This window comes from Saccopteryx leptura, chromosome 6 (genome assembly GCF_036850995.1).
Source record: "Saccopteryx leptura isolate mSacLep1 chromosome 6, mSacLep1_pri_phased_curated, whole genome shotgun sequence".
Lineage (NCBI taxonomy): Eukaryota > Metazoa > Chordata > Mammalia > Chiroptera > Emballonuridae > Saccopteryx > Saccopteryx leptura.
Genome location: NC_089508.1, coordinates 107,141,011 through 107,163,980, shown reverse-complemented (window position 1 = coordinate 107,163,980; position 22,970 = coordinate 107,141,011). Strand labels below are relative to the sequence as shown.

General features: G+C 37.3%; 1 protein-coding gene across 5 annotated transcripts in view; it reads left to right on the top strand.

The window, feature by feature from the left end:
- RALGAPA1 (Ral GTPase activating protein catalytic subunit alpha 1) overlaps positions 1-22,970 on the top strand; it is a 262,025-nt gene that overhangs the window by 76,082 nt on the left and 162,973 nt on the right. For all 5 annotated transcript variants that reach the window (XM_066343584.1, XM_066343586.1, XM_066343587.1 and 2 more), the window contains exons 6-12: positions 1,175-1,352; positions 3,184-3,299; positions 6,017-6,155; positions 7,164-7,372; positions 9,767-10,006; positions 17,096-17,293; positions 19,021-19,158. In XM_066343584.1, the coding sequence (XP_066199681.1) occupies positions 1,175-1,352; positions 3,184-3,299; positions 6,017-6,155; positions 7,164-7,372; positions 9,767-10,006; positions 17,096-17,293; positions 19,021-19,158 (1,218 nt within the window). The remainder of the gene's footprint in view (positions 1-1,174; positions 1,353-3,183; positions 3,300-6,016; positions 6,156-7,163; positions 7,373-9,766; positions 10,007-17,095; positions 17,294-19,020; positions 19,159-22,970) is intronic.

Here is a 22,970-nt window from a genome sequence, read left to right as displayed (position 1 = left end):
CCTGGGAAATAATTCATTCACTGATTGAAATATTTATTGTCTTCTGTGTACAAGGTACTGTTCTAGATGCTTAGAATACAGTAATAGTCCAAAATTCTTGCTTTGCAGCAAATGATAAATAAATGAGATAACTTCAGAAAGTGAAAAGCTTTTTAGGAACAACAGCATTGAGTTAAGTACACCAGGATCCCCATAATCATTCTTCTTTTTACTAAACTCATTATAGCAAAAACAAGTCATTACTCTTTCTCTTCTTGCTTCTTGGATTACACTGGTGGTTATGTAAAGGAGGGAAGGTGAGGGAAATAAACAGGAAGGAAGTGAATTTCTAATTTTTTACACTTGGAAGTTATAGAATAAAAATTGCCTGATGGCTTTAAATAGTGACAACCCAACATCATTATTTGTTTAAAATCCATGAATTTAGGTTTACAGATAATGAGGGTTGAATAAATGTTATAGATGTAATATCCTCCTTCCCTTCCTCTCTCCCCTTCTATCTTTTCTTCCTTTCCTTTTTCTCTTTTTCAAAGTATTATTCTGTAATCATCATCTAGGAAATTTCAGCCTTAAAAATAAAAAAATCACCTGACCAGATGGTGGTGCAGTGGATAGAGCACCGGACTGGGACGTGGATGACCCATGTTCAAAACCCTGAGATCACCAGCTTGAGCATGGGCTCATCTGGTTTGAGCAAGGTTTACCAGCTTGAGCCCAAGGTCACTGGCTTGAGCAAGGGGTCACTCGGTCTGCTGTAGCCCCCCAGTCAAGGCACATATGAGAAAGCAATCAGTGAACAATTAAGGTGCCACAACGAAGAACTGATGCTTCTCATCTCTCTCCCTTCCTGACTGTCCCTATCTATCCGTCTCTGATGCTCTATGTCAAAAAAAAAAGGGAAAGAATAAATGCCTGGCCTGCGGTGGTGCAGTAGATAAAGCATCAACCTAGAATGCTGAGGTTGCTGGTTCAAAACCCTGGGCTTGCCTGGTCAAGGCACATATGGGAGTTGATGCTTCTTGCTCCTCCTCCTCCTCTCTCTCTCTCTTTATATCCCTCCTTTCTAAAAATGAATAAATCTTTTTTAAAAAAGTATTTCCATAACAAATAATAACAGGTAATTTCCATAATAGCAAATAAAAATGAAAAAATGGTTTTCATTTTATTATTTTAGATCAGGCGGGAAGGTGTTCGTCTTTTCTTATTATGGTTGCAAGCTCTTCAGAATAACTGTAGCAGAGAACAGCTTTGGATGTTTTCATGCTTAATCCCTGGATTTTCAGCACCACAATCTGAATATGGACCTCGAACTTTAGATAATCTTATTAATCCTCCACTCAACCTTCAAGAAAGTAAGATTTATAAGATCTTATGTATTGGTATTTTAAAATTTTTCCTATAGTTTGTTAACATATTTTTTAAATGTCTGTACATTTATTAACTAGGTGATCCAAGGCCATATTTTAAAATGTCGGTTTCACTATTATGCAGGTATGATGAGGCCAAACAAATCAAGAAATGATTGCCATTAAAAGAAATATTTAGTTATTCAGAGATCCCAAGAGGAAAGAGCATGCCACACCATGGAGGGTGGCTGTACTGGGGAGCACCAGGGTCCTTCGGGTGGGGTGGGTGAGGTGGAGTCCTTTTTGTAGTTTCTGCGGGCAGGAGTGTTCAATGCAAGTGAGCAGGCATAGAAGTGGCTAGTTTGGATAATTTCAGCAGGCTCTTGGGCATAAGGGCTGTCTCTAGTTGTCTGGTACTTGGCCGTAGGGTAATTAGGTCAGGGAAATAGTGGCCCTGAATGTGAGCCCAGGAGACATGGACACTGGCTAGGTTGGTTTGCATATAAGGTGCACTGTCAGAGCTATCTTTACTACTTAGGAAGTAGATAGTTCTGGAAGGGACATTCTATCAAGGGCATCAAGGCCTCTGATGACAAAGCATCAGAAATACAGTTAATATAGGCTGTTTAAATTTATCTCTAATTTCTAATTCTCATGTGTCATCTTGTATACTTGAGTTAATTTGGATGTGCGTTAAAGCACAAGTGTGTTTTCCTTTATGCAAGGATGATTGTAAAAAAATCCGTTTCTGTGTGCTTAATTACTTGGTCGGTACTTAACTGAGAAATAGGTTGAGAGACCTGCCTGTGTTAAACTTCATACTGATTGTGCTGCTGACTAAACATTTAAGAAAATTCAACTGGTTGTGAGTTGATTTTTCTTGAATTTGCATTTGTTATAGTGCATGTTTTTGAATATCTGAGAGGTAAAAATTGGTAACAGTTTATTTTATAAGTACACTATTGTAATCAAGGAACTAAAATGTTAACATTTTTTTTCTTCTTGAGAGGGAAATAGTATTTCATCCTTTGAATAAAGGTGCTACCTTAAACAGTAAATATGGTCATTACCTAGAGTAATCAGACTGTCTTTTCATTGATGAATAAGTACATTCTTATTAATGTTTTTTATCATATTATGGAATTTTTGTAATAGAGACTCTTAATGTCAATTTTAAAATATCAGAAATTCTTTCCCAAGTGAGATGTTATTTACTCTCTTTTTTTTTTAGTGAGTGAGAGAGATAAATAGGAAGGGAGAGAGATGAGAAACATCAACTCATAGTTGCAGCATCTTAGTTATTCAGTGATTGCTTTCTCATGTGTGCCTTGACCAGGTGGGTAGAGTAGACCAAGTGAACTCGTGCTCAAGTCAGCAACCTTGGGTTTTAAGTTAGCAACCTTTGGGCTCAAGCTAGTGACCATGGGGTCATGTCTATGATCCCACATTCAAGCCAGCGACCTCATGCTCAATGAGCCCGCACTCAAGCCAGAGACTTCAGGGTTTTGAATCTGGGTCCTCGGCATCCCAGGTCAACACTCTATCCACTGCTCCACCACCTGGTCAGGCAGATGTTAATTTATTCTTAATTCCTGCATGTCTGTCTCTCCAGTCCTGTGTCACATTCCTTCAATCAAGGTTCATGACACAGCTTGATTATTACAGTTTATGATTGTTGCGGTGGACTGTCAAGATGACCTCAGATTTATTTCAACTTTCAGTCATTAGAATGTTTTCTAGCATATATGTTTTGCAGTTAAATTTTGTTTGGGTCATATTATTGCACTGTTAAATTTGTTTTGTAATTATTCTAAATTTTTCTTTTGTCTTTGGATAGCTCAAGTCACTATAGAGGAAATCACTCCTCTTGTTCCTCCACAATCAGGAGATAAAGGACAAGAAGATCTCACAAGCTATTTTCTTGAAGCACTTTTAAAATATATGGTAATTCAGGTACGTGTTACCTTCTTTGATATTACCTCTTTTACTATCCTGTGTGGGTAATTTTCCCCCCGCTTTTACCATTATTTTGTCATAGTAGATATTTTCTTACTATTCTAAAAGGAGTGACAAATTTTTACTTTTGTAAATATGTTAGTCTTTCCTTCTTGAAATAAAAATTATTGGAGAGTGGGCCTGCTGGGTAGATTCTGGTTGGGTGCATGCAGGAGTCTGTCTCTCTGCCTCCCTTCTTCTCACTTCAGAAGAATACAAAAACATACAAAAAAAATTTATTGGAGACATTATGAACTGCTTAAGTAGCTGGAAGGAGAAACTTTTAAAGTAGACTTTTTTTGTATATACCTTCTTATATGAGTCAGTTGGGTTTACTTTCTAATCCTTTCATTTATAATTAACAGTTGTGGTACTTTAAATGAAAATCTGGTAACTTTGATTTAGAGGTCAATTTGCCAAGAAGCAGCATCTAGAGAGGTGGGCTAAGGATGGGGTGTGGGAGGAGGGATATAATTTTACACTTAAATCTATTTGTACTTCTTAAACTTCCTGGTGTGTGTATTTTATAAAGTAACCTATTCATCTCTAGACATGAAATGAGCATGTCCTGACTGATGAAAACACTTGTAGCACATACACATTTCTTTTAACTGTCCCAAACAATAAAAATTCTTTATGACTAAGAAACAGAAGTTAGAGAGTAAATTTGGACCCTGAATGAGTTTGCCAGGGTTTGAATACTAATTCTCCGTCTTGCCATAGTGTGACCTCTGGCAGATTATTTAACTTCTTTGTGCTTAAAATAGAAATAAAAGTAATACCTATTCCATTTTGCTGTTTGAGGCACTTTAGTACAAAGTGAATAGACAGTGAATGTTCTATAGTGGCTAGTTTTTATTGTCATTAATACAGTTTTTCTTTATAAAAACACTTTTGTACTTTTTATAGATTTTTAAAAATTATTTTACTGGCTAATTGAGATATAATTAACACACACTAAAATGCAATGTTTGAAATACACAATTTGATGAATTTTATTTCATCAAATAAAATTATTTGATGAAATTATCACCACTATCCAGATAATGAACCTATCACCACTAAAAGTTCTCAGATCCCTTTGTAATCCATACTTTTCCACAATCCTATCCCCAGACCATCATCAATTTGTTTTTTGTCTCTATAGTTTGCGTTTTCCATATATATATATATTTTTTTGTGTGTGTGTGTGTGTGTGTGTGTATTTTTCTGAAGCTGGAAATGGGGAAAGACAGTCAGACAGACTCCCGCATGCGCCTGACCGGGATCCACCCGCCACACCCACCAGGGGCAATGCTCTGCCCACCAGGGGGCGATGCTCTGCCTCTCTGGGGCGCTCTGCCGCGACCAGAGCCACTCTAGTGCCTGGGGCAGAGGCCAAGGAGCCATCCCCAGCGCCTGGGCCATCTTTGCTCCAGTGGAGCCTTGGCTGCGGGAGGGGAAGAGAGAGACAGAGAGGAAGGAGGGGGGGGGGTGGAGAAGCAAATGGGCGCTTCTCCTATGTGCCCTGGCCGGGAATCGAACCCGGGTCCCCCGCACTCCAGGCCGACGCTCTACCGCTGAGCCAACCGGCCAGGGCCCATATTTTTATATAAATGGAATTAAATGGTATATGCTTTTATTTTTAGTTTGGCTTTTTTTTCACAATTATTTTGAAAATCATTTATATTGTATGTATCAATAGTTTGGTCCTTTTTATTGCTGAATAGCTTTCTGTTTTAGTGATATACCAAAATTTGTTATATAGTCATCTGTTGAAGGTAATGTGAGTTGTTTTCAGTTTTTGGCTATTACAAATAAAACTGCTATCAATATTGGTAAACAAGTCTTTATGTGAATATAAACTTCCCTTTTCCTTGGGTAAATAGCTAGTACTGGAATGACTGAGTTCTTTCCAAGTGGTTGTACCTTTTTGCATTCTACGAGCAATATATGAGACTTAAAGTTGATTGACATCCTCACCAACAGCTGGGATGGTCAGTCTATGATTTTAGCCATTCTAAAATGACTATATAGTGGTATTTCATTATGGACCACTTTTTTGCCTTACTATCCCTCTATTTACATAACTCCCTTACTCTTCTGGAATTCTCACACTGTGTAATTTACTGCTATGTTTCCTCCTGCTCTCCCTGTCCACGCCCCTTCACCCTCTATGGACACTGCTCTCACCTCTCAGTCTCTGAGTCCCCATTAGGCTGCTGTTGCCTCTACTCTACCCCCTTTGTGGATGCCCTACATGCTGTGGTCAGGCTCTGATTACCTGCATTTGACTGCCATTGCTTTCACTACCCCCCACCCCTCACATATTTTGTATAACTTGTAGGCTGAGTTATTCTAGAGGAGGCAAGGGGGAAAGGGAAAAATAAGTATCTTTGTCATTAGTAGAACTGAATTTTTAATCAACTTTAACAGTTTTCCGTAGCACATTTTAACCTCTAAGGTTTTTGGAATATAACATATATAATGTATTTGTTTGTCAGTTGACCAGTTTTAAAGATTTGATCTTTATATATTTATGTATGTAGGTATATATATATATACTTATATACATAGCTATATATCTTCACAGTGTAACAGTTCAGTGTATTACTTAACCTTTTATAAGCTTGTTTATTATAGGTAATAATTGCTTTTTTCTCCCAGAATGATTCTAATTGTGTTGTCTATTTTAGGTAAAAAGTTTAGAATGGAAGAATAAAGAAAACCAAGAAAGGGGATTTTCATTTTTGTTTTCACATTTTAAGAAATACTACTTGCCTTATATTTTTCCAAACATGTGCAAGGAGAACAGTTTATATCATCCTGTACTTGGTAGGTAGTCTTGGGAATTTTCTAAAAGATCACACGTATGATTAAAACATACCTCAGTATAAAGTTGACATTTATTACCTGCAGAAAACTGATAGTATTTAATATTTGTATTGATAGATTAGAGATGTTGATTATATTGAAGGTGGAGTTTTTTTAATAGGAAACTTTCATTGAAAATGACGAGATTTTTTTTTTTAAAGTTTATTCTCTGAATCTTACCTGTTGGATGAGACTTGTCTCACTATATTATAACTTTTCTTTTAAGGTTCAATTTGGTATGCATTATTCAAATTCTATATGAATAATAACATTGTCATATTTTGATCCTGTCTTGTCTAGTATTTAGTGACAGTACCAAGATATCTTGTTGAAGCCGTGAAGCGAGAACCTTGTGGACAAATCCTGGGTTAGAAGCAGACCTCTGCTATATGTAGAAGACATTGGTAGTCTTTATGTGAAAATACCCTTTTTTCCAGACAGACGTTTCTATTTTAAACTCTGCCAAGTTCAGGCAACTAAGAGGCGCAGGCAGAACCATTAGGGCTTGTAGAAATGACTTAAGTCAGTAGCAAGCCTCTGCCACTGGAACATTATTTGCTTTAAAAATTAAGGGGAAATTCTTATGTTTTGTGTAACTTCAAAACATATGTCTCAGTCTAGATTAATTGAGGTGAACTCTCACTAATTTTAAATGTCTCTGTAGCTTCTCTGGACTTTGACAGGACTTATTGAGCAAAATTTTAATGTTATTTTTTAAAACGACATGTTTCTAAATATCAGCCAAATATAGTTTACTCTTTTAGATTCTGTTCTAATATTTAGCAAATTATTTTTAAATGTCATTTTCTGTACTAAATCTACTAAAACCACGGTTATCATCTTAGGGTCTTCTCAGATGTTTAAAAATGTAAATTTATCTAAATCATTTCTTGGCCTTTTGGCTAAGATCAAGTGTAGATTTATCTATGCACAGTTTCTCTCTCACTTTTTTCTTTTTATTTTGTGTAGATATCCCACAGGTGAGATCAAAGCCACATTACATTATGATAAAGAAGGATGCTGAAACCAGTGAAGCAATATATTGTACAAAGGAGCTTTTCATTAAAGCTCGTGTTATTGTCATTCGTTGGCTGGTTTCTTTCTGGCTTGAGCCAAAGCCACATACAGGTCCTCATATTCCTGGGATGGAAGGTGAAGTCTTGCCAAAGAATATTCAGGTAATACACATATAACTTGCTAAAGTTAGAAATCGCTTAAGAGATTTGCCTGCTGATTTGCCTTAGGTATAGAACACATATAAATCAAATAACGGTAATATTTACTTTGTATAAATGTATTTTATGAAACCAAATTTTAACAATAATTATGGAACCATTAGTCTTTCATTTCTTTTTTGTTTGTTTGTTATTTTGTTTAGAGAGAGAGAGAGAGAAACACAGAGACAGGAAGGGAGAGAGATGAGAAGTGTGAACTTGTAGTTGCAGCACTCTAGTTGTTCATTGATTGCTTCTCATACGTGCCTTGATCAGGGGGCCCTGGATAAGCCAGTGACCCCTTGCACAAGCCAGCGACCCTTGGGCTCAAGCCAGCGAACAGTGAGGTCATGTCTATGATCCCACACTCAAGCCAGCGACCTTGGGGTTTTGAACCTGGGACCTCAGCATCCCAGGTAAATGCTCTATCCCCTGTGCCACCACTGGTCAGGCAAACCAGTTGTTTTCTTAACGAAACAACTCGGAGCCTGACCTGTGGTGGCACAATGGATAAAGCGTTGACCTGGAAATGCTGAAGTCGCCGGTTTGAAACCCTGGGCTTGCCTGGTCAAGGCACATATGGGAGTTGATGCTTCCAGCTCCTCCCCACCTTCTCTCTCTCTCTCCTCTCTCTCTCCCTCTCTGTCTCTCTCTCCCTTTCTCTCTCCTCTTTAAAAAAAAATGAATTAAAATTAAAAAAAAAAACAAAAGAACTCGGAAGATATAGATGATAATTTCAGTCATATCTGAGTCTCAGGTTTTAATTTATTTCTGTGGTTTATGTTAATTTTACAGTACTAAAAATATCCTGAATTTTACAAATAAATTTTTGCACTTGGAAACAATTTGCAATCAGATGGTTACAGGACCTTTATAGTTCTTTTTAGATTTCTAGGCATTCATATAATGCTGATTTAAAGTCTTGTCGCCGTATCATTCCCTTTTTTCAACAAGAACAGAGTCCACAAATGTTAACTAAAATTATACAGCTATACAATGTAGGAGCTAATACTTAATAATCTGTTATTTTTAATTCAAGTTTTCTTCTTTTTCTACTTTTTATTTTTTCCTCAATGTAGTTTTCCTGAAGTTGTCCATAATACAGTATTTTTTACTATTTTCCTTTTCTCAGATTTTCTCACTTAGTTTAAAAAATCTTATACTATATGTATTTTGTGTGACTTCTTAAATCTTTTAAAAACTAAATGGAGTTATAATGTGTGTTTATTAGTTCATTAGTGTTTAGAAATGTTGACTTCTGTTTCCCTTAGTCTTCTATTTATATGTAGCTATGTGATGTTTTTCCCAAAAACTTTGTTCCTACTTCTATACAAAGAATTATTAAATTTGAAACTCTCAAGCAGAACTATTTTCCAGATCCCAAAACTTATTGGACTAAAATTAAAGTCATAGTTTTGATTGGGAAGGCATATTGGATATCATTTACCTAAACCTTATTTTATATCGATGATAAAACCAAGATCAAAAATTGAGTAATTACTAGAAAGTAGTTTACCATACTTACAGAATAGAGCTGCTTCTAGTATACCGTGGTAGTGATTTATCACCACCTTAGGCTCTCCGCTTTTCATCTACAGTCATGATGAAAATTCTATTAAGTTACTAGAATATAGAGTTTTCTGTAAAATTTTTTGGCTTCAATTTTACTTTTTTCATAAATTTTCTTCCATTTCTTTGTTTTTACTTGTACAATTTCTGTCTACAGTAAAATAGAGATGATTTTAAACATTAAGGCTTTATTAAACAAACAGTTCAGTATTATTTGTTACTGAAATTCTGAGCTAACTTCATCTGCATAATTGTTTTTACCCAGTTTTTACTTATTTACTTATTTACTTTTGTAGAGAGAGCGACAGAGACAGAAAGGGAGAGAGGGGGAGGAAAGAGATGAGAAGCATCAGTAGTTGCTTCACTTTAGCTGTTCATTGATTGCTTCTCATCTGTGCCTTGACCAGAAGCTCCAGCTGAGCCAGTGACCCCTTGCTCAAGTCAGCGACCTTGGGATCATGTCGCTGATTCATACTCAAAACTGGCAACCCTATGCTCAAGCTGGCAAACTCCGGCTTTCAAACCGGGGACCTCAACATTTCAGGTCAATGCTGTATCCACTGCACCATCACTGGTGCTTTTACTCAGCTTTAATTAGTAACTGCACTGCACACATGCTGAAAAACAAATCTAATTATCTAGTGTTTGAGTACCACTGTATCACTTAGATGTTGAGTTATTTGCATTGCCATTTAGTTATTTAGAATGGATTCTGGCAGTATTTGTTACTAGAAGACAAAATACCTAGTTACTGATTATGATATTTTCTCCATTTTGTTTTTGTTTTAGAGAGCAGCAGCTAGTTTGGTATCCAGAGAAGAAAACAAAAATGATAATGCTGATAAAGCAGACAGAACTACAGACCCAGAACAGTCTCATTCCAATACAAGCACTCTGACGGAGCGAGAGCCTAGCTCATCGAGTCTCTGTAGTATTGATGAGGAGCATCTTACAGACATTGAAATAGTTCGCAGAGTTTTTTCTTCTAAAAGAAGTAATGTAAATTTTGTCACAGAGATATTTCGTCAGGTAAAAAAACCTCTCAGTGTTTTTCATTTGTAATACAGACTTTTGTCTTTAATATTGACTGTACAGGGGTGGGCAAAATTAAGTTTACTTTGTCATTGTGACATTCTTTTGAGTTAATAAAGCTATTGTAATAATCATAACCTGCATGTCTGTTTCCATATGAACAACTATAAACCTACTTTGCCCACACCTGTATTGACTTTTAGCTGTTTAAAATGTATTCTTCTTGAAAATGTTTTTAAATGTTCATATTTAGTTTTTTAAATTTACTACATATAATCCTTTAGTATTTTCTATTATTTATATTTTTTAGTTTATGATCATGTGGGTTTAATAACCGCCTTCCCATACTTGTTATCAGAATAGTTTTCTTAGTTACTTTGTGGTTTGAAACTTTTCCTATCAGTTGATTAACTAATTTAATTAATTAATTTTATTACGTTATAATAAAATTATTTCATCTTTCACTTTCCAATCAATAAAAGTGGTTTATGAATATAAGAAGCGATGTTTTAATTGCCTTTATACTCCTGTCAGAGGCTTAAGTTTGTTCTCAAGGCATTCTGAAATTAAAGTTGCTTAAGGCAGATATTATTTGGGGAATAAAATAAAAGGAGAGGGAAATGAACACTATTTCACATAGGATAGTTAGACATTCCTAAGTGCACATTTTCAATTACATATAAATTTTTGAGAAATAAATCTTATGAAAACTGATCATTTACTTTTAATAGCAAAGATACTTAACTTTTGCAGGTAAATATCATTGAGTTTTGTAACTGAAGGGGGTTATTCAACTCTCAGAGCAAGTAAGTGGTAGATCCTGGACTAAAATTCCCATATCCTGGTTTTCCATGTCAGTGCTCTTCTCTGCCATAGTGTCTTCACATGCCAGGGAGCTCTAGGCAAAGCAAATTTTCATCAGACTGACACATTTATTATCATGTAAAACAAAACCTGAGACAGCATTAGCCTTGTCAACCTAAGTTCAAGAAACAATCTTGGAGCATTTTGTCCAGCTTCGGCAGTGGTTTTATTTGCCAAGAATATATGTCAAATGGGAAAGGGAAGATACTTGACAAATGATGTTGGAATATTGTGCTTGTGAGAAAATTTAAAGCTTATGGAACTATTTAGGTTTTATAGTTCTGTGTGTGTGTGTGTGTGTGAGAGAGAGAGAGAGATTCAGAGAGAGGGCAGATGGGGACAGACAGGAAGGGAGAGAGATGAGAAACATCAATTCTTTGTTGCGCCTCCTTAGCTTCCTTATTCATTGATTGCTTTCTCATATGTGCCTTGAACTGGGGGCTGCAGCAAGAGCGAGTGACCCCTTGCTCAAGCCAGCGACCTTGGGCTTCAAACCAACAATCTTTGGGGTCATGTCTATGATCCTACACTGAAGCCAGCTACCCTGTGCTCAAGGTGGTGAGCCCGTGCTCAAACTGGATGAGCTCATGCTCAAACTGGCGACCTTGGGGTTTCAAAATGGGTCCTCTGTGTACCAGTCCCACATTCTATCCACTACGTCACCACCTGGTCAGGCAGATTTGTATATCTCTTGTAAATATAGTTGGATTTTTAAAAGTCTTTGTCTTTTAACTATAATATTTATATTTTAATTATTGCTATGTCTAAATTTATTATACTGTCTTATTTTCTATTTTTCTTTCTAATTTTTTTTATTTTCTTTTTAACTGATAGTTTTTAATTTTCTAGCCTCCTTTTCCCCATCATTTGATGTGTTATACTCTGTTCCTTTAGTTATTACTGTATGAATTTTAAGATACATACTTTACTTTTCAAGGTTTAAAGTTATTATTTTTACCCTCTTTCTAATCAGTTTCAGGATTATGAAAGATCTATTACTATAATTTTATCCTCCAACTTATATATTTTATCATCAGATAATTCAGTTCTGTTTAGCATATTTGTATTTTAATTCAAGTAATACTTAATTGTTCTATATATTCAGTAGTGGCTTACATTTAATTGTGTATTTATCACGTTCTTTGATTATGACTTCTTCCCTTTAAGATCTTTCTCTGGCTCTTTATCATATCTTTTTTTTAGTTTTTGGCAAAGCTGGACGTTCCCAGTTTGATCCCTGGTCAGGGCACATAGGAGAAGCAACCATCTGCTTCTCTCTACCTCTGTCTCCATTCTCTCCCTCTTCCTTTCCGGCAGCCAGCGGCTCAGTTGATGAGTGTTGGTCTCAGGTGCTGAGGATAGCTTGGTTGGTCTGAGTATGAGCTTTGGGCTCTGAGGATAGTTCCATTGGTCTAAGCATTGGCCCCAGGTGGTGAGGATAATTGGTTGATTCAAGCATTGGCTCCAGATGGAGGTTGCCTGGTGGATCCTGTCAGGGTGCATAGTTTGTCTCACTATCACCCCTCCTCTCACAAAAAAAAAATTATTTGTTTAATTTTGAGAATACTTTGTTATTTATTCATCATTGTATCCTTTGTGCCTGGCATAGAGGAAGCATCTACTAAATATTTATTGATTGAATTAAGAGGTTCAGTGACTGCTGAGCACCAGGTACTTTGTCAGCACTAGCTGAGGTCTAACATGTATTTCTAGAAGCCAAATCTTGAGATGGTTTGTTTTGTAGTTGTTTGTTGAGGGGCATTGTAATGATTGTGAGTTTTATTTCAAATGTTTAAGACAAAGATATAAGTTTAAAGTATAAATGCTCAAATCAGTTGAAATGATAAAATTATTTTCTATATCCAATAGAAGTGGAATAAGTGTACTCCAGACATTAACCCCCTATTTTACAAGGAAACTCAGTGTACTTTAATTTTCCCCCCAATGCCTCTTTAAGGTGGCATATTGCACAGTGTAAGTCCTGAGGACCTTTTCAGGTCCATGAGGTCAAAGCTATTTTTATTCCACTACTAAGATTTTACTTACCTTTTTCACTCTCATTCTTTCAGAAGTATACAGTGAAATTTTACAGAGAATACCTGATACATGATATTGTATGTGATTGAATAGAGAAGCATGACGATATAAAAATCCAGCTGGCTTCTGTTAAGCTAAGCATTAAAGAGATTTGCAAAAGATGTAATACAAATTTTTTTTGGACAGCGTGTTATTTGTGTAAACATATTAAACATTAGGGATTCTGAGACCAAACTGCAAACCACTGCTTGAAAAGAGACAAAAAATTCCCAAGTCTGCTAAATGCTCACTGTACTTGTTTAACACAATGATAGGGTAGGTAGGGTAATAATGGAAACTTATCAGAGACCAACACGTTTTGTTAGTGTTTAGTCACTGAAGAAGAGAGTCTTACCTATCAGTAAATTGGATCCCATTGGCAAAGCCTATTACTGGAAAACTGTACTGTACTAGGTTATCTTAAGCTAATACCACTAAATATTTTATTTTTCTATTTTCATAAAGTGGACAAGACCTTATGTAAAGAAATAGAAAATTTGCTGGGCATATAGGTTGAAATATTTTCACCTATAGTGATAGTTTCCCTTATTATCAATTAATTGATGTCTGATTATGGTGGTTATTCCTCAGTATGTGGATTTGAATGTTCTGGTTTCTATGATAATTATTTCTCATTATAAAATTATAAATTGGCATTCTGATTTTTATGCATCAGATTTTTAGCCAAGGCTAGTATCAGTTTTTCCTTTTTCCTCAAGATTTATTTGTATTTAGTATGTTGGCGAGTCAGATTTGGGGGCTTATAAGGACAAAGGTTCTTTCTAGACACTCTGGTCTTTAGTAAATTTATCAAGCCACTTGGTATATAGTATGACAGTTTATACAATAATAAATATCTCGGCCCTGGCCGGTTGGCTCAGCGGTAGAGCGTCGGCCTGGCGTGCGGGGGACCCGGGTTTGATTCCCGGCCAGGGCACATAGGAGAAGCGCCCATTTGCTTCTCCACCCCCGCCCCCTCCTTCCTCTCTGTCTCTCTCTTCCCCTCCCGCAGCCAAGGCTCCATTGGAGCAAAGATGGCCCGGGCGCTGGGGATGGCTCCTTGGCCTCTGCCCCGGGCGCTAGAGTGGCTCTGGTCGTGGCGGAGCGACGCCCCGGAGGGGCAGAGCGTCGCCCCCTGGTGGGCAGAGCGTCGCCCCTGGTGGGCGTGCCGGGTGGATCCCGGTCGGGCGCATGCGGGAGTCTGTCTGACTGTCTCTCCCCGTTTCCAGCTTCAGAAAAATACCAAAAAATAAAAAAATAAATAAATAAATAAATAAATAAATATCTCAGCTCTGGAGATCACTGATACTTTTTAATTTCTTAATATTTTAAAAATTAGTCATCTTTATTTTTCAATCTTTTTTATTATTTTAGTGGGAGTGGATATAGAGAGAGACAAGGGGGAGAGAAGCAGGAAGCATCCCCATCTGTGTCTTAACCAGGCAAGTCTAGAATCGGCAACCTCAGCATTCCAGGTCTATGCTTTTATCCACTGCGCCACCACAGGCCAAGCTATCATCTTTTTTTTTTTTTTTAGAGCAGTTTTGGTTCATAGCAAAATTGAGCAGAAAATACAGAATTCTCATGATAACTTTACGACAAAAGTTAGGTTTTCAGTATAACTTCTCAGATTATTTGAGCTTTAAAAAATATATTGAACCTTTTTAAGGAAGGCTGAGCTGTTGATATAATTGTAAAATAAATAGTTTAAGAGCAGACAGAGATGATCAAAATCATGCCGTTAGCCATTAAGCTGCAAAATATCAGTGAAGCCTGACCTGTAGTGGTGCAGTGGATCAAGCATTGACCTGGAACGCTGAGGTCGCCGCTTCAAAACCCTGGGCTTGCCTGGTCAAGGCACATATGGGAGTTGATGCTTCCTGCTCCTCTTCCGTTCTCTCTCTCCTCTCTCTCTCTCTCTCTCTCTCTCTCTCTCTCTGTCTCCTCTAAAATGAATAAATAAATTAAAATAATTAAAATTATTTTAAAAATATCAGTGAATTTGGGAATGGGTTTTTTAGATGGAGGAAGTAACAAGTAATGTAGTTTGCTAAAGAATCAATAATAGCAAATAAATAAAAGGTTTACTAAACAACATTAAATATCTTGTTGATATTACAGGGTAACTTTTCATCTCATCTTGGAAAGGTGGTTTTCTGTCTAGTTTTATTCAGATAAAGTCATTTGACCCCATTATAATTATTAAACACACCTACTGATTAGAAACTGGTAGGTTTTGGGTAAAGGTCTTGAAATTAATAGTCATCGTAAAAAGAAATATTCAAAAGCAATTTCATTTCTGTTTGTAAATAAAAAGTACAGTGAAAATGTTACATAAACACAGAATGCATAAGGAAAGGACTTTGGGTGGTAAGAGTATTTTTACTGTTTTACTCTTGTGTATCTGAATGTATAAAAAATTTCTGTGGATGTAAAAATTTAGTATTTTTGTGGTGAGGACATATTTATTTTTTTAAATGTTAAGACAACCAGGAAAGTACCCAATGGAAAGAATAACTGTAAAAATATTCCCTTTAACCTTCTAAGTATTTTGCCATTATTAGTTAAATAATATAACTTTACTATACAGCTAGTGCTCAACTTACGACCACAATTGGTTCTGACAGACCGGTCGTAACATGATTTGGTCGTAAGTTGAGTAGGCTGTATGTACAGTACTGTGAAATGATGTTATAAAAATCTTTAAGTCACATTTTATCATAATTTTCTTTCATTATTGTTATATATCATAATTTTCTTTGTTCATTTTATGCCATTTGTATCATCTCTACACCATTTTGTTTCTTATTTTTTACATTCGTCAGGTTTAAGTAAAACATTGCATTACCAGTACAACTGGTTTAATATTTGCAAAACATACAAAATTATAAAATACAGGTGCATACAAAAATACAAAAAACAGGTGTAAAAAATACCATAGGAAACATTTTCCCAATTGCAAAACATATCAAAATATATAAACATGTACAAAACATTTTATTGGCCGCTGGTGCTTGGCTGCAGATCATTGATGTCATCATCTGAGGCAGCAGTTGGGGTTACTGGAGTTGGTTTTTTCATAAACATGTGTGATCACATTCACTTTCTTTCCTCTTTCATACTTGTTCACTGATTGCTTTCTCATATGTGCCTTGACCAGGGGGTTACAACAGAGCAAGTGGCCCCTTGCTCAAGCTAGTGACCTTGGGCTCAAACCAGCGACCATGGGGTCATGTCTATGATCCCGTGCTCAAGCCAGCAATCCTGTACTCCAGCTGGTGAACCCATGCTCAAGTCAAATGAGCCCACGTTCATTTTCCTGTCGAGATCAATGGCCTTTCTTTCCTTCTTGGCAGGCTGAGGCATAGACAAAGACAATTTCCTCTTGGTAGACATCTTGGGAGGGGTTTGATGAAAAATATCCAAGACACAAAACACAAATTGCTGTACCGAGTCTGGGATAACAGTTGAAATAGTGCACGCGGAAATGGTAGTGGTGCCGGAATCTGGTTCGCACTGTCGTATGCCCAGCTGGGCAACGCGCTGCCAGACACGGAGCAGTCGTGGCTAGCGGTTGTGGTCGTAAAGTTGAATGGTCATAAGTTGCATAGGTCGTAAGTCGATCAATATCTGTATGTAAAAAGAATAAGAGTGTAAGATTTTTTCCTTCATATGCTTAGAAAAACTCAATTGCCTTGTTACATGTGATGTTTATTACTTCTTGGAGTCAGATTTTATTTTTATTTTTCAATTAAAATCTTAATATTTGTTTTAATAGCAGTCTAAAACAATGTAAGTTATAAAATGTGATTTATATGAACATTATATATACATTGAGCTTTTTAGGACAACGGTTATTTTATTGAGCAAGGAATATTTTTATTCTGAGATAGATAACACAATTGAAACAAGTCTTTGCTCCTTGCACTTGAAATCAGTATCTAGCTACCAAAAGCATTTCCATCTCTATCATTTACAAATTATTTTGAGACAGATGGCTTTTTCTGATATGGTTTGGTTGATTTTAACTCTTTAAAAATAATTTATATTTTATAACAAGATAGAAATGTATTATTAGTGGGTTTGGGCAAAGTAAAGAGTATCTAACAAGTATCATTATTTTTGTTCTTTCTTTTTATTCACTAGGCATTTTTATTGCCAATTTGTGAAGCAGCAGCTATGAGAAAAGTGGTAAAAGTGTATCAAGAATGGATTCAGCAAGAAGAAAAACCTTTGTTCATGCAAGAGCCTAAAGAAATTGTGATTTCTTCTTCAGACTTACCTTGCATTGACAATGTCACAGACCATGATATTCCAATAGAAGAAGCAGAAAAGAGAGAAGAGGTGAAGTGATAGGACTTACATATTTTATTATATATTTAATAGATTAGATTTTCACAAAAGTTAATGTTAACACACATATATTTACTAAATGGGAAGATAAAGATATTATCAGTATACTTTATAATTTTGATAATATAACAGTTACCTCAGTATACAGTATACTATCCCAAAGCTCTTAGATGTCACAACTTTAAAAAATTAATATTGAGGTTGTATACTGATTCTTTATGTCATTGTCTAGATCAAAATTAGATGCTGTTATAAAAGATATAATATTTAAAACTGTGATAGTAGATAAAAAAGAATTTTTAAATATATTAGTAAGTGACCAAAAGCTGAAAGAAATTATAGTAGCTTTTTTTTTTTTTTTTTTTCTTGTGACAGAGACAGAGAGGGATAGACAGACAGGAAGGGAGAGAGATGAGAAGCATCAATTCTTTGTTGTGGCACCTTAGTTGTTCATTGACTGCTGTCTCATATGTACCTTGATGAGGAGGGAGGGAGGACACTACAGCAGACTGAGTAACCCCTTGCTCAAGCCAGCCACCCCACACTCAAACTGGATGAGCCCGCAGTCAAGCCAGTGACCTTCAGGTTTCAAATCTGGGTCCTCTGCGTCCCAGTCGGTCACTCTATCCACTGTGCCACTGCCCGGTCAGGCAAAACTAGAGTAACTTTATTTTATTTATTTATTTATTTATTTGTATTTTTCTGAAGTTAGAAGTGGGAGGCAGTCAGACAGACTACTGCATGCACCGACCGGAATCCACCCAGCATGCCCACCAGGGAGCAATACTCTGCCCATCTGGGGCGTTGCTCTGCTGCAATTGGAGCCATTCTAGCACCTGAGGCAGAGGCCATGGAGCCATCCTTAGTGCCCAGGCCAACTTTGCTCTAATGAAATCTTGGCTGCAGGAGAGGAAGAGAGAAAGGAGAGGGGTAAGGGTGGAGAAGCAGATGGGCGCTTCTCCTGTGTGCCCTGGCCAGTAATAGAACCCCGGGACTTCCACTTGCTGGCCCAATGCTCTACCGCTTAGCTAACCAGCCAGCAAAACTAGAGTAACTTTAAAAAATGGAACAACATTGAGTGAAATTTCTGTTTGTGTGGCGTTTCACCTGAGGGAAATCCCTAGTCTTCAAGACTTTGACAGCTAGCACTCAAGCAGAAAACTGCAGTTTTAATCGTTTCAAGTATCAGACTTCTATCTTTGGATAACAGGAAGTTTTACTAGTCTTAAGTAGGTAAATAGAAGCTATTTTCAGCGTTCCTGGTCGACGCTTTTATCCACTGCGCCACCGCAGGCCAGGCAGAAGCTATTTTCTATTTCAAGTTGTTTAGATTCTGGTATTTAAGAATTATAGTATTACAGAAATCTGTATAAGTTACTGAGTTCATCTCTTAACAAGGCTGTAAATGATATAATCCTCTTAATGGTATGTATAAGTGTACAGAGGGGAGGTTTAGACATTAGAAACATAGAAAAATGTCTGTATCTGAAATGCTATAATAATCTGGCTGGACCTCATGGATGAGTTTTTACTTTTTTATTTTTGTCAATGAATTTTTTTTAATAGTGAACATACATAGCTTTTGTAATCAAGTAATACATCTGTTTTGAGGAGATGCTTGGCAGTGAGATCCAATAATTTCCAGTTTCCTTCAATTTACTGACTTTTCATAGCATTCTTAATTAATGAACTATTAAAAACTTGGTATTCTGCTTCAGGAAAATGGGACCAACATTGCTGATCATGTTCAAAATTCCACTTGGGCAAAAAATGGCACCTACCAAGATGTTCTTTATAATGCCTCTGAAGAAGCCACAGAACAAAACATACGAGCTGGAACCCAGGCAGTTTTGCAGGTAAATCATTCTTTGATTATTTTTTAAAATAAATTTTATTTATTGATTTTAGAGCAAGAGGAAGGAGGGAGCAGGGGAGAGAAACATCAGAGAGAAACATCAGTCAGTACCTGTATGTGCTCTGACTGGGGTTTGAACCCACAACCTTTGCATCTCTGGATGTCACTCTAACCAACTGAGCCATCCAGCCAGGGTTTCTTGATTATTTTTAAAAAATAAAATAATCATTAAATATTTCTTTTTTTTTTTTGTATTTTTCTGAAGTTGGAAACGGGGAGGCAGTCAGACAGACTCCCGCATGTGCCTGACCAGGATCCACCCAGCATGCCCACCAGGGGGCGATGCTCTGCCCATCTGGGCCGTTGCTCTGTTGCAACCAGAGCCATTCTAGCACCTGAGGCAGAGGCCATGGAGCCATCCTCAGCGCCCAGGCAAACTTCGCTCCAGTGGAGCCTTGGCTGCGGGAGGGGAAGAGAGAGACAGGGAGGAAGGAAAGGGGGAGGGGTGGAGAAGCAGATGGGCGCTTCTCCTGTGTGCCCTGGCCGGGAATCGAACCCGGGACTTCTGCACGCCAGACCGATGCTCTACCACTGAGCCAACCGGCCAGGGCCTAAATATTTCAAATATAGTTCAGTATTTCAGTGTAGAGCATAATTTTTTAATGTAATAAATTTGCCACTTACATTTATCAGTTATTATTAAGGCATATTATTTTTGTTTTTTCCTTAGCTTTCACTTTATAATATATTCATCGGTAAACTTGACTTATTTTTTTAGATATTTTTAAATTTTATATGAGTTGTGTCTTGGTGTACTATTTCCAGCAACTTCTCTTTTTGCATTAACCATTGTTTTTGAGATTTGTCATAGATACCTTGTTCATTCATTTTAAGTACTTGGTGGTACTGCAATTTATGATTATTTTACATTTTATTTATTTTTTTGTTGAGTTTTAACTTGTTTTCAATTTCTCACTATTCCAGATTAGTACACTGAACTTTCTTATATATGTATTTTTTTGTACATATGGGAGAATTTCCCTAGGATATAAGTCCTAAAGTAGAATTACTGAGTTGAAGGATTTGTACATCATTAACTTTACTTCACTATTGTTGCCAGATTGTTCTCCAACATGGTTATAATAATTGACATTCCCTCCAGTACTGTTTTTGAGTTCTTATTTTTTTGTATCTTCACTATCACTTGTATAGTCAGATTTTAAGTTTGTTGCTCCTATATATGCAACTTATACTATTTTCTATAATTATGTGTTTCCCTGTTTTCATTTGCCTTTTCTTCATCAACCTGAAATTGAGTATCTTTTCTCATCTATGAAATGCCTATGCATATTCTTTCTTTTGTTTTATGTTGGGTTGTTTGTCTTACTGATTTGTAGGAGTTCATTATATTTAGTTTTTTGGGTTTTTTTTCCTGAAGTTGGAAACGGGGAGGCAGTCAGACTCCCGCATGCACCCTACCGGGATTCACCAGGCATGCCCACCAGGGGGTGATGCTCCGCCCATCTGGGGCGTAGCTCTGTTGCATCCAGAGCCATCCTAGTGCCTGAGGCAGAGGCCACAGAGCCATCCTCAGCGCCCAGGCCAACTTTGCTCCAATGGAGCCTTGGCTGTGGGAGGGGAAGAGATGAGACAGAGAGGAAGGAGAGGGGGAGGGGTGGAGAAGCAGATGGGCGCTTCTCCTGTGTGCCTGGCCGGGAATCGAACCCGAGACTCCTGCACACCAGGCCGATGCTCTACCACTGAGCCAACCAGCCAGGGCCTATATTTAGTCATTTTTAAAATTTTATTTTTATTTATGTTTTTTAGAGAGAGAGACAGGAAGGGAGAAAGAGGGGGAGGAGAGAGATGAAAAGTATCAACTCATAGTTGCTTCACTTTAGTTGTTTATTGATTGTTTCTCATATGTGCCTTAACTGTGAGGCTCAAGCCAAGCCAGTGACCCCTTGCTCAAGCCAGCGACCTTGGGCTCAAGCCAGCAACCTTGGGCTTAAACCAACGACCTTATGCTCAAGCCAGAAACCTTAGGCTTCTAGCCAGCGACCTTGGGATCATGTTGATGATCCCACGCTCAAGCCAGTGACCCCATGCTCAAGTTGGTGGCTGCACACTCAAACCACAAAGCATGCATTCTAGCCAGATACCTTGGGGTTTCAAACCAGGGCCTTCAGTGTCTTGGGCTAATGCTCAATCCACTGCATCACCACCAGTCAGGCTCCTATATTTCCTGAATCAGACCATTCTTGTCAAGGCCACATGTGACTTCCACATTGTTAAATCAAATGGACATTTTAAAATCCTAATTTTACTAGACTTGTCAGGAGCATTTTACACAGTAGACCATTTCCCTCCCTGTTGAAACCCTTCTTCATTTGGCTTTCAGAGATACATACCCTGCGATTTCCTCTTAAGTTACTGGCTACTTCTAGATTTTTTTTTTATAAGGATTTTCATATCTCCCTGACCTTTTCCTTTTGAAGTACCCAGGACTCAGATCTTGGATCTCTTTTCTCCTTACACTTATTTGCATCCAGTCCCGAGACTTTAAATGTTATCTATTGACTGCAGCTTCTCTCTTTATCTTTAGCCTGAGACTTCTCATCTGGAGTTGAAGAATCTTGAATTCAAATATTCACATGCCAAGTTGCATCTTCACTTGGATATATAATACACAGCTCAGATTTGACATGTCTAAAATTTGTATTCTTGTCTAACTCAACACACATGCTTTTCCTTGTATGTAATGGTAGCTCCGTTTTCTAGTTGATCAGGCCATCTTGTCTCCTATCTTTTATATCTTATATCTGATTTGATAACAAATCCTGTCAATCTTCAGAATGTATTCAGCATATGACTACTATTCAGCATTCACACTGCGTCTTGTATCCAAGCCTCCATAATTTTTCATCTGAATTATTTCAGTAAAATCTTAATTAGCATTTTTGCTTCTACTTTTGTCCTCCCATCACACTGGTAATAGTAGCCAGAGTGATCCCATAAAATAAAAGTAAGATTGTACCATTTTTCTGCTTAAAACCTTCTGGTAAGTTTACCATTAAGCTTAAAAGCAAAAGTCTTTCTAAGGGTCTTTATTAATATCATTGCTCCTCAGTGTGTAATCCACAAACTGACTAGTGCTGGCCCACAACATACTGGTATTATAAAATTGAGAGTAAGTTTAGAAACTAAGTCATATAATATCTCTTGATTCTTCTTTTTTTTGCAAGAGAGACAGATGGATAGACAGACAAGGAAGGGAGAGAGAGAGATGAGAAGCATCAACTCACATTTGTTTATTGATTGCTTTCTCATATGTGCCTTGACAAAGGGGGCGGGAGCTCCAGCTGAGCCAGTGACCTTTGGGCTCAAGCCAGTGACTATGGGGTCATGTCTATGATCCCATGCTCAAGGTACTCAAGCTGGTGAGTCCGCACTCAAGCTGGTGACCTTAGGGTTTCGAACCTGTGTCCTCAGTGTCCCAGGTTGACGCTCTGTCCACTGTGCCACCACCTGGTCAGGCTGAATATCTCTTGATTCCGATGAAAGTTTAGGTTTGTATGTTAATTTTACATTTTCTTTTTTTATTATTTATATTATCCACTTTACAATAGGATTGTTCTGCAAAAATTGGGGAAGGAAACTTGTTTTTTTTAACACTGGTAGTGTGAAAGTCTGCTCCACATGCTCTGTCTCTGTTCCCTAACGTAGTGCCCACTGCTTTTTCTCCTTTCTCACCTCATTCTGTACTCCATGCTGTTTCTTATATATGCTAGGTAGGCAGGCTGTCACCTTGGT